Source organism: Protopterus annectens, chromosome 14.part0 (assembly GCF_019279795.1).
Source record: "Protopterus annectens isolate FY-2018-M chromosome 14.part0, PAN1.0, whole genome shotgun sequence".
Classification (NCBI taxonomy): domain Eukaryota; kingdom Metazoa; phylum Chordata; order Ceratodontiformes; family Protopteridae; genus Protopterus; species Protopterus annectens.
Window position 1 is genome coordinate 256,314,319 of NC_056748.1, and position 11,144 is coordinate 256,325,462.

The 11,144-nt window shown below is 40.0% G+C and overlaps 1 protein-coding gene across 1 annotated transcript in view; it reads left to right on the forward strand.

Moving 5' to 3' along the window:
• Positions 1 to 3,955: 3,955 nt before the first annotated feature.
• FAM204A (family with sequence similarity 204 member A) overlaps positions 3,956 to 11,144 on the forward strand; it is a 477,602-nt gene continuing 470,413 nt past the window's right edge. The window contains exon 1 of the mRNA XM_044055971.1: positions 3,956 to 4,062. Within this exon, the coding sequence (XP_043911906.1) occupies positions 4,027 to 4,062 (36 nt within the window). The 5' untranslated portion in view covers positions 3,956 to 4,026. The remainder of the gene's footprint in view (positions 4,063 to 11,144) is intronic.

Here is an 11,144-nt window from a genome sequence, read left to right on the forward strand (position 1 = left end):
ATCCTTCTAGGTTGGGAACTGCTGATTGAGGGCTCAGTGTCTGTTATTCTAAAAGTGTATTAATTCTGGTTTAAGCACTTGGGCTTTCAGGCCAGTTATTTTACATTAAGAGGGTTTGTGGTCTGCACTCTTGTGGGAGGAGAGGCTGGACTCTGCCCTTCTGAGCTGGGAATTTCTGGTTAAAGGCTTATAGTGCATGCATATCTGAACTGCTTCTTACTGAAGTTGGTGCGCCTTGTTTGCTGTGGCACAGACTGGATTCGGGCCTGCTGGATCTAGCTTTGTTTGTGTAACTTGAGCACTAATCCAGGCATTCTCTAAAGTATTCAATTGTATTTATTACTGCTTGGTAGTAATTTGATTAAAGTGCAGCTATCATTCTAAGTCTTTTGGATTAAGCACTTGGGCTTCAGACCAGTTGTTTTACATTAGGAAGGTTTGTGGCATGCACTGTGGTGGCAGGACAGGTAGCCTTCATCCTTCTAGGTTGGGAACTGCTGATTGAGAGCCCAGTGTCTGTTATTCTTAAAGTGTATTAGTTCTGGTTTAAGCACTTGGGCTTCAGGGCAGTTATTTTACATTAAGAAGGTTCGTGGTCTGCACTCTTGTGGGAGAAGAGGCTGGACTCTGCCCTTCTGAGCTGGGAATTTCTGGTTAAAGGTTTACAGTGCCTGAATATTTGAACTGTATCTTACTGAAATTGGTACACCTTGTTTGCTGTAGCATAGACTAGATCCAGGCCTGCTGAATCTAGCTTTGTTTATATGCTTGTTGTTTGTTTGCTTGTTATTTCCCTGGAACGCTAATTCAACCTAATACTGGCTTCTCAGCTTCTGTGGATCACTAGTGATATCTGCATTGCTTACTGTACTTATTTCCTTGTTTCACTTGAAAGAAAGTTGCTGTTTGTTGTTTTTGCATTTAAGTTACCTGTAACACATTGCACTTAAGTTACCTGGCACTTGCTCACTAAAGCAATTATATAAGTCAGCACTAAAAATTAAAAGCATTACACCCTCACTCTCCACTGGCCCTTGTTTTCAATTATTAAGGAATTCCCAATATTATTCTAGCATGTCCAAAGGTCAGTTGTCAATCTCCTCTCCGGTCCGTCAGTTGTCAATCTCCTCTCCGGTCCAACTGGTGAATCTGGGAATCTTGAGGCAATGTTACAACTGCCTCATGTACACAGACAACCCTCTCCTCCTCCCAACAAATTCCAACACATGTGAGAGATGCAACCATATAGCCAAACTGGAGGCTAAACTCTCTCAACTCAGTACTCCATAACCAGTCAGGAGGAGAAGGAAACCACACTCACTACAATTCCAGTCTCACATAGACCTACCACGACAGCAAACCAAACACATAATCACACAAAAACATACTTGGAGGCTCTAAATAAAGATCTGCCTAAGCAGCAGAGACTTCCAAAGCAGACACCCAAGCAACCGCTACCCCAAAACAAAACACGTGCAACACATATCTCACAAAGCCAGTGTGCCGAACAGTCACAGCCCTTAAGACTAAACAACACACCTGATACACTTGTAATAGGTGACTCTATCGTCAGGCACACTGACGTCCCGCTCACCAGGCTGAAAAAAGGAGAGGGTCACGGTGAGCAGCCTGTCGGGCGCTAGGATCCGCCACATAACACAAGCACTCAGGTCACTCCAAGGCAAGTACAAATATGACTCAGTCATTGTCCATGCTGGTGTGAATGACCTGAAACGTACCTCCCTGGACTACATGAAAAGAGACATAAAGGAGCTCTCTGAGCATGTAGCCCAGGCCGGTATGATCCTGACCTTGAGTAGCATCTTACCCTCACCAAGAATGATGCCACAATATGAAGACAAGATGATCAATTTCAACAATTGGCTTAAGTACTGGTGTCATTCAAAGGGGATCCAATGCCTGTCAGCTTGGGATGATATGCTCGACAAGCCACGATGCTTCGCTAGGGACGGCTTGCACCTGTCACCCCTGGGCTTTCGGATATTGGCAAAGGCTCTTGCTACCCCTATAGTGCCTTTTTTAGGCAAGGCTCAAAAGACAAACCCACCTCCATAGGTATCACAAGGGATAAGAAACTAAGAGTAATGCTACTCAACGCCAGAAGTCTAAACCTCAAGATGCACGCACTAGAAACTCTCCTTAGCATGGAGAACATCGATATCTGTGCAGTAATAGAAACCTGGTTCAGGGCTCCCGAGAGCACCCCAGCACTACCAGGTTATACCTCATAACATGCTTTTCGGCCCCAAAACTTGGACCAAACCACAAAATGAGGGGGAGTATTGATATTCATCAAAGATACCCACATCTCCAGGTTGGTGGCAAAGCACGAAGCATCAGAGACTATCCATGTGCAACTAACAGTGGGTAAAACTGCCTTCCAGTTTATAGCCTGCTACAGACCACCCTCCCAAACCCAGGAACCCCACTCAGCCTTCCTGAGAACACTGGAAAGTATGAAGGTCCCTCCAAACACCATTATATTAGGCGACTTCAACTACCCAAACATAGACTGGGGGCATTACTCTAGCTCCAACACCCTAGCCCAAAGGTTCCTACAATTTATAAACTCAAATGCTATGGAACAACTTGTTACCACTCCCACAAGAGGGGAAAACATACTGGACCTGATCATCACCAACATGTGGACTCTATGCTCCAGACCAGAAGTGTATCCCTCACTGGTATGATCAGACCATAAACTAATCTCACTGGATATTCACATCCCGACCCCACCCCCTGCCCAGAAAACCACAGTGAAAAACTTCTCTAAAGCAAATTTCACACTCCTCAAAACCGAGGTGGAATCCTTCAAAGCCCCCGTGCCTGTGGAAAATACGGCCCAGACCGCAGAATCCTTTATAAACGCATTCTATGAACACCTTCAGGAATGCATGGATCATGCGATCCCGAATAAAACCAAGACCCAATCCTCCAAAGGCAGACGTCCTGTCTGGTGGACCCCAGCCATAAATAAACTATACAATAGAAGGAGGAAGCTACTAAATGATAGAGCAAAATCCCAAAAAGGGAAGGCATCACTGATCAGTATTAGCAAAAAACTACGGGCACTCATAAAATTGTCTAAGGCCAGCTTCGAGAGAAAAATTGCACAGGACACTAAGGATAATCACAAGGCTTTCTTTAGTTATGTTAGGAACCTGGGTGGTAATTCCCAGATATGCTCAGAATTAGTCCAAAATGACAAAAAATACACTGAACCCACAGACATTGCCAACATCCTAGCTGACAGGTTCAGCGCAACATCCCCCCCAACCAAAAGGGCAAATATCTTTCCCAGCAGAGTGCTGCCCCCCTGACATCTCAGATGCTCAGGTAAGAGCCGCCCTCTTTTTAGTTTGTTTGCACATCCCTCACTTTGTTTTATTAATTGTAACTCACCATGTTTCCAAAAGTCACCAGTTTTAGGAGGGATTAAGAGGGACAGAGCTAAGATTGTGCCAAAATCACGGACAGCTGAGCAGTATGGTTCAGAGACATGCTCACAGACTTCTCCTCTATCAGGGATTACATGACTAAGTTGAACGTGGAGGTTTTGGCTCTTCCACAGTCCTGCACAAAATACAGCCGGAACTGTCAGCCACCTTTAACAACACAAAAATCACCCCAAACTACTGTTAATGTTTCCAGGCGAAAACAGCACGCCAGTACCTGCTACACACAAAGTCAAACTCGTGAAGGAGAGTCGCACATGTACTTAATTCGTTTTTTTCGTCCGTAGTATTTAAGTCACTAGGACCTTGACGGACAGCACAGAGCACCTTTTTTTCCGAGGGGAGCATAGCTGTCGGTCAGACTTCGCAGTCTTCTGCTGGTCGCTTCATAATTAGAAACATTATTAATTTTTTTTAAATTTCCACAAAACTATATACACAACTATCCAATGGGAAAATGTGCTGACGTTTAACACGCATGGACGTAATATCACGTGACATAAAAGACTGCATGTTTTCCTGTTGCAGGAAGTATTCTTAATCATTTGCAATGTCTGGGGTTAGATCAAATATTGCAAGCTATCAGGTAAATAATCATGTTAACGTTTTGTTTGTAGTGTCATCATCTGCTGTATAATGATTAGGCCTCTGGTCCCTCGCTAGTGAAACATGTATGTAGGTTTTCAGACTTTTAATGATTTTAAATTAATACTGCATAATGCAGAGGGATGCTGGGGGACAGAGGGGGTAGGTGAATTGCTTGTTGTTTTAAGGTCGTGTCTTTGTACTGTTGGTGAAGGTACGTGCTTGGTCCAAGACTGTTTTTTTCCATCTTGGTTGAATCATTTATATTTTTCTGTAGGTTATTACAAGTAGGAAGATGTATTTGTGTGGTGTATAAAAAAGCGCTGAGGCTGTGTTGCAGCCTGCAGGAAACCGTTTAATACAATACTTCTCAACTGTCCTTGACTTTTTTACTCATTTTAGCTCTGTCCTGCTTAATCCCTCCTAAACTGGTGACTTTTGGATAAAAAGTGAAATACACTTAATAAATAATGATAATAATTAAGAGTTATAGACTTTATTTAAGAAAATGTGTATTAGTTCATCTTCTCTTATTCTGTTAAAGTTTCAAGTTAGTAGTAGTAATATTATGAAAGTGTCCTGGATTATCTTTGGATTTGTCCCTTATTGGTTTAGAGCTATGCTTGGGATGGATATGGCAACTCTTGTCACAGGGTGAGAATGTTTAATTTTGGAGAAATGGTAACTTCTGTATCTACGAATGATTGCAAAAGAATGCGAAGTTAGCATAGCCCTGTCCCTGATTTCCTTAGTTTCCCCTTATATGGACGGTCACGTGCACATCTGATGGTGATTCTTTCTTCAGATGATTTGCACCAGTAGTGTAATTGACATTTTGAGAGATTATTTCTTAATGTAGTAATTTTTGGGGGTTGCATAATAAAATAAGCATACACTTTGATGTTGTAAAAGATGCATTTAAATCCAGGTCATACAGTTTATATGTCCTTTCTTTAGGAGCAACCTCCACTTCACTTCAAGCCTGTATTTTTTGTCAAATGCTACTCCTGTCATCATTTTGGATGCAACTTCAGCACATACAGGGTGAAATTTCTGGTTGCCTTTTCCAAGACTGAAGTCCTTAATCGAACATTATCTCCACAATGTGATACAGTACTTCAGAGCTGTTATCACTGGTGTTCCATACTGAAGATATTTGCATTCATATACACCCTAAGCCTCACTGTGTATTCCAGTATACTGCTAGTTCGTATTACTTCTCTTTAAGTTGTAGTGCTAATGAGCATAGATGCGAGCAGGACCAATTTCCTCTCACTAATATTTTCAACTTGTACTCTTCTCCCCAACCCCCGCCAAAGGTTTATGCAATAAAATGAATCTCCATGGTTCCACTGTAAGCATTAGATGTTTGTTGTTATTCTTAAAGTTCCCGCAGTCCATTCATATCCATATGAAGTTGACAAAGGTTTCTGCCATTAATGTGTGCATCACTCATTTGTGGGAACTTTTTTTTCTCAGTTCTGTCAAGCATGGAATTTGACCAAATCACAGCACAACAATGGCCCTCTGGGACTTTGTTTCTGTTAATGTTGATGGCATAAACGATGGCAAAATTGATTCCTCGCTATTTTTAGATCTGTCAGTCTTTTGACAACCGTTTCACATGACAAGCTCCTACTTAAACTGCAGTGTGTAGGTCTCTTGCACTCCATCATCTAGTGGTTCAACAGCTTTTTAACCAGCAGACACCAAGCTGTAAAGTGGCAGTCCATTCTATCTTCCTTTTATTCCTGTCTATGTTGGGATTTTTCAAAGATCTGCTGGAGAACACCTACTATTTAATATTTTCATAAATGATCTATGCGACGTCCCCACTGTGGACATGTAATCAAGGACCTTGAATCCTCACCATTGCCACTGGGGAGGGATGTTCATTTGGAACAAAAATTGATACACTCAGTATTTCTAAATGTAGCTGTCTTCATCAAGCACAATTTCCCTCAAGAGCACACAGTGAATAGGGTCAGTCCAGGGGCTGGGTCCTCTCGCGCTCTCTCTCTCCCCGGATTCCCAATAAGACTCCCCACTGGCAACAGTAGGGTTTGGTCCTTAGCCGAGTTTCCAAGCCAAGTCCTCCAACAACCTCTATGTGAAATCAGTGCTTCGTGTCCCTGCTCCAAGCAGCTGATACACATGATCTTTGAGGTCTGATATTAAGACACACACACACACACACACACACACACACACTTGGGAAAGACTGACACAGATTTAATAGCTATGCTCCCTTCTGCCCAGAATATAAAGTGGGTACACCACCATCAGACACTCCAAAGCCAGCTACTGTAAGGCTCTTTTAAGGGTACTCAGTTATACTGAGAGAAATTAATATTAAGACAAATGGTAATGTTGACCAAACAGCCAGGTTTTCAAGAGTGGCCACAGTGTCACCAATAGATGCAAGTACTCTCAAAGGTTAAAATAGTCTCTAAAGGACCAATCACAATGAAAAGCTTAAATATATTTAATAATAAAATAACATGAAAATACTAAATATTTATTTGCAATAAACACCTGAGTGTAGGGTAGCCACAATGCTGCAGCGGTTAGCGTTGTCACCTCACAGCAAGAGGTTCTCCGGTTCGATCCTCGGCTGGGGTGCCTTCTGTGTGGAGTCTGCATGTCTTCCCTGTGGTCGTGTGTGTTTCTTCCGGGTGCTCCAGTTTTCTCCAACATCCCAAAGACATGCTGTAGGTAGATTGGACACTCTAAATTGGCCCTAGGTGGGAGTGCATGTGTGTGCCTTCCATGGAAGGTTGAGTGCCGGGCTGGCAACTCGACACAGTAAAACTACTGCCAGTCATGAGCAGACAGGTGATCCACTGTGGCAACCCCTAACCTGAAGAAGAAGAATAAACACCTGTGTTTCAATAACAGGAAATATTAAAAATAACACAGGTAGACAGGTTCACACAGTTACGAAAAAAAAAAAACAATACTTAACTAATTTCACTATATTTTCCTGACTAATCTAAAGAATGATTACTAGAGCAAGGCAAGATGAAGTAGGTGAGAGATCCTTCGTTGTCAGGTTACAAAAACAGAGTGCCATGAAACTTCAGTCTTACCTAGTATTAAAATAATTTTATTGATAGATTACAGAATGACATCACATACATCTGGTCATCTGATTTCTGGTTCCATGCTACCCCCCCCCCTTGGCTAAAAGCTGTCCGGATTTACCACATATATGTGAATAATACATACACACAGAGCCTTGCTAAGATCTGCTGCTGCTGCTCCTGGAATTCATAAAACAATTTCAAACTTCCACCCTTCCAGAGTAGCAACTAGTTCACCCCAATGACAATGCAGGAAGCTTCCTAGTACAGACTTTTTGTTTCTGGCTGCATTGAGAACTGTAAGATACATTCTTTATGGTCTAAGCCAGGTAATTTAATTTCAGACGATTTTCATAGTTTGAGATGAACCTCTTCACTTCCAGTATACTGTATTAAAACATATACATTTAACCTACTGCCCCAGGCTAAAACCAAGTATCTAAATTATCCTATCTCTCTCTAACTCACCCCAAACTACCTAAATACTTTGTAAAAGTAAAGCCCATTACCCTCTTTTACTTTCTCTCCTCATTTTTCTCCCTTTACAAATCTTTTATCTCAACCTTGTATATATTGGCCATACTTGTAAAGCCTGTATATAAAGTGTTCAGCTCAAGCAGGTTTGTTTGTAAGAATTAATGTATCTCCAACTACTAGTCTGATTTTTTTTTTCTATATTGTATAAAATTCCATAAATTGTAATCTGTTTACTTTTTAAGGAATACTATGTAACATTTCAATTTGCTCTCTTTTGAAACACTTTGTAAAATGTTAAGTTGCTACGTTAAGTTTCTTATGCATTTGTCTTGGAGCTTTTCTTCCCAGGCCTCTGCTGAAAATGGACTTGTTGCCGGACTTTCCCGGTAAACAAATGTAAAATAAATAAACAGTTACAATAATACATGCATATTTCTTTTTCTGTCAAGTATGGCACACTGTTTTAACACAAGCAGCTTTACAAATACATTTTTCAACACAAGCATCTGTAAAAATCAGTTTGATATACAAATGACATATAATTTTTTACAAAATTCTAGCTAGGTGTGCTGGCATATGTTACACACCCACTGCACTACTTCTCTTGGCATAGCTGGCAATACCTGTTATCGTCACAATCTCCACAAAGCTTTTCTGCATGCATCCTTCATTCACTACTCAGATGACTTAACTCTCATCTGTGTAGCTGGCAATCTGTCTGATCTCCACAGTTACTCAAAAGTTCTTTTCCATTGTTTATTGTATAAACAATGTTGTCTCTAACTACCAGCAGTTTTTTATCAGCTTTCATAACTCTGAATGAAGGGTCTCTACAAATCTGTTGAATAGCTTTTCTTTCCAACGGCTTAAGATTAAACCATTTAACAGCTGGTTTACTGGTTCAAACCTTTCTGATTTCAGCCTTACATACTTTAGAGAAAACATTGTGAGGAATGAAACATTGGGTTAAAATGCTTCTCCTTGTATGAATGTTGTCAGTAATATCTTCATTTGAGTCACTAATAAAACTGTCACTGGGAGTCAGATAGTAGAATGAAGAGTTACTGGGAGACATATTAGTGACAGTACTACCTGTGTTTGAAACGTTAACCAAGCTGCTGTCAGAATCAGATAGTAGAATGAAGAGTTACTGGGAGACATATTAGTGACAGTACTACCTGTGTTTGAAACGTTAACCAAGCTGCTGTCAGAATTTTGTTCTGCACTGCACATTGTGCTGGAATGAAATTAAATCCTTTTTCTGGGACTGAAATAACATTTGCATCTAACGGTTTACTATACAAATTAAATACTGCACTGGTGCTTGGAATAATAAATACTGCACTGGTGCTTGGAATAACTGTCTCTACCAAATCTAAACTCTCCTTCTTCCTCTTGCAAATGTACTGCTCCTCTCTCTTCCTGTCACTCTCCCTCTCCCTTTACCTGAAGTGTGTGCACTGCTGGATAAAAAATTGCTGTTGATAGCATTTGCTACACGCTATCTGCTTGTGGAGGTGGGGAGGAGGAGATTGAGACGGCACAAACAGGAGGGGATAACATATTATTTTGGACAGTGGAATTTTTACTAACCTTGAATAGACCAGAAGAATCATTGTCCTTGAAAATGGTAGAAACATGAAGTGATGGCATCTGTAGAACAAGGATATCTAACTTGGGCTGATGTTACTTTAGAATCAGAAACCACTATGTTATGACTGTAATGCCCTAAAGTAGTTTTAGTGGTAGGATGCGCTGTATTGTGATGCCCAGATGAGACATTTTTATTGAGATGCTCAAATGATACATTTTTATTATAACTATTAAACTTAGGTGGCAAGTAGGCATTATTGTTTTGATACTGACACCAATCTCTCAGCATTTTCTGCTTTTTACATAGAACAGTGGTGGCGACATGGTGTGAAATTTTTGCATCAAGTGCTAGCCAATCATTTTTTCTTTGTTCAAAGTGAGTATGAGAAATTATGCTATAGTTTAAATGTCTAATTTGGTTACCAAGTGATTGTAACCTGGAATGATTATTGTCAATTAACACCTTAAGTACTTTTATACCAACATCATTATAGATTTGGCAAATAGACTTAAACACCTCACTGTTGGAATCAATTCCATTAGGAATTTTATAACAACTTAATCTTTGTGGGACAATTTCACAAGTAATGCATTTGGACAGACAAAAGTTTTCATATTCATTTTTTTTGTATGAACTCAGCACTTTGTCCAACTTATGGATCATATATGTGCAGTTTCCTGGAGATGAACCTTCAGAGTTTGCCCCATTAAACACACCACTGTTTCTGCGTTAAGATACGCAGTCCGCAAATAGATTTTTTTTGTCTTTAGGCGCCAAAATCTGGTCAAGAAAATCGTAACCACCATCACATGCAATAGTTGCCGAGGACCGTTGCAAAGGGCTTCCAGATTCAGAAGCAGGCAGTGTTGATGAATGAGAGTTCAGAAAACCATTTAGTAAAGCTCGAGTTTTAACTACTAACTCATTAAAAGACTGAATTAAAGTAGAGAGATCAATAGGGATATTATAAACCGATAGATCCAGTAAATCTTCGCTGTCATCACTAAAATTGGTTGTTCTTTTCTTCCATGGTAAAGATAGACTACACTACACAGTACGATAAAACTATCCAAGAGGTACTACTGAACACTACATAAAATAAAAAAAAAACTCTAACGAAGGAAGGAAAAAGAACTAGAAAAGCAAATTTCCAATTTGAGCCTTTTGTTTTTTATCAAACTTCATCAGAAATCTTTCAGTATTCAAATATGAGTGAGTGAAAATTCAAAAGTAAACAGCCTAAAATACACAAGAGAGAGCACCACCCACAATGTGGATGTCATGAGCTATCATCTGTTCCATTTGACCCCTAGTAATGCAGGCATGTTCTCATGTGGTCATTGTGTTTGGGAGATCAGCTCTTTCTGTCAGCACAGAGTTTTACCCTAAAATTTAAAGAAGTATTCAATTGTGCTTCCACTCATATTGTTTACATTGTGATTTGCTCATACTGTGGATCATTCTACATATGGTAAGACTATTCTTAAGCTTAGTGACAGAATAAAGGAACATTGCACAGATATTAGAATCTCTGACTTTAAAAATGCTTTAGCCAAGCATAGCTTTGTTTGTTCCCAGTTTTTGTGTTTTTATTTTTCTGTTCTTGAGAAAGTTATTGTGGCTTTTGGTGACAGTAATAACTTGGTTAAGGAACTACAGTGGCAAGTCAGGCTGCATGCTGACATGCCGCCTGAGTTGAATGGTAATTTAAACATAAAATGTTTACTCAAATGGAATAGATAGCTCATAACATCCACGTTGCCGGTGGAGCTTTCTCTCTTGTATTTTAGGCTGTGTACTTTTGAATTTTCACTCACTAATATTTGAATACTAAAAGATTTCTGATGAGTTTTGATAAATAAAGAATGAAAGCACTCAAATCGGAAATTTTGTTTTTTAAAATATATTTTTTTTTTGTTTGTTTTTTTT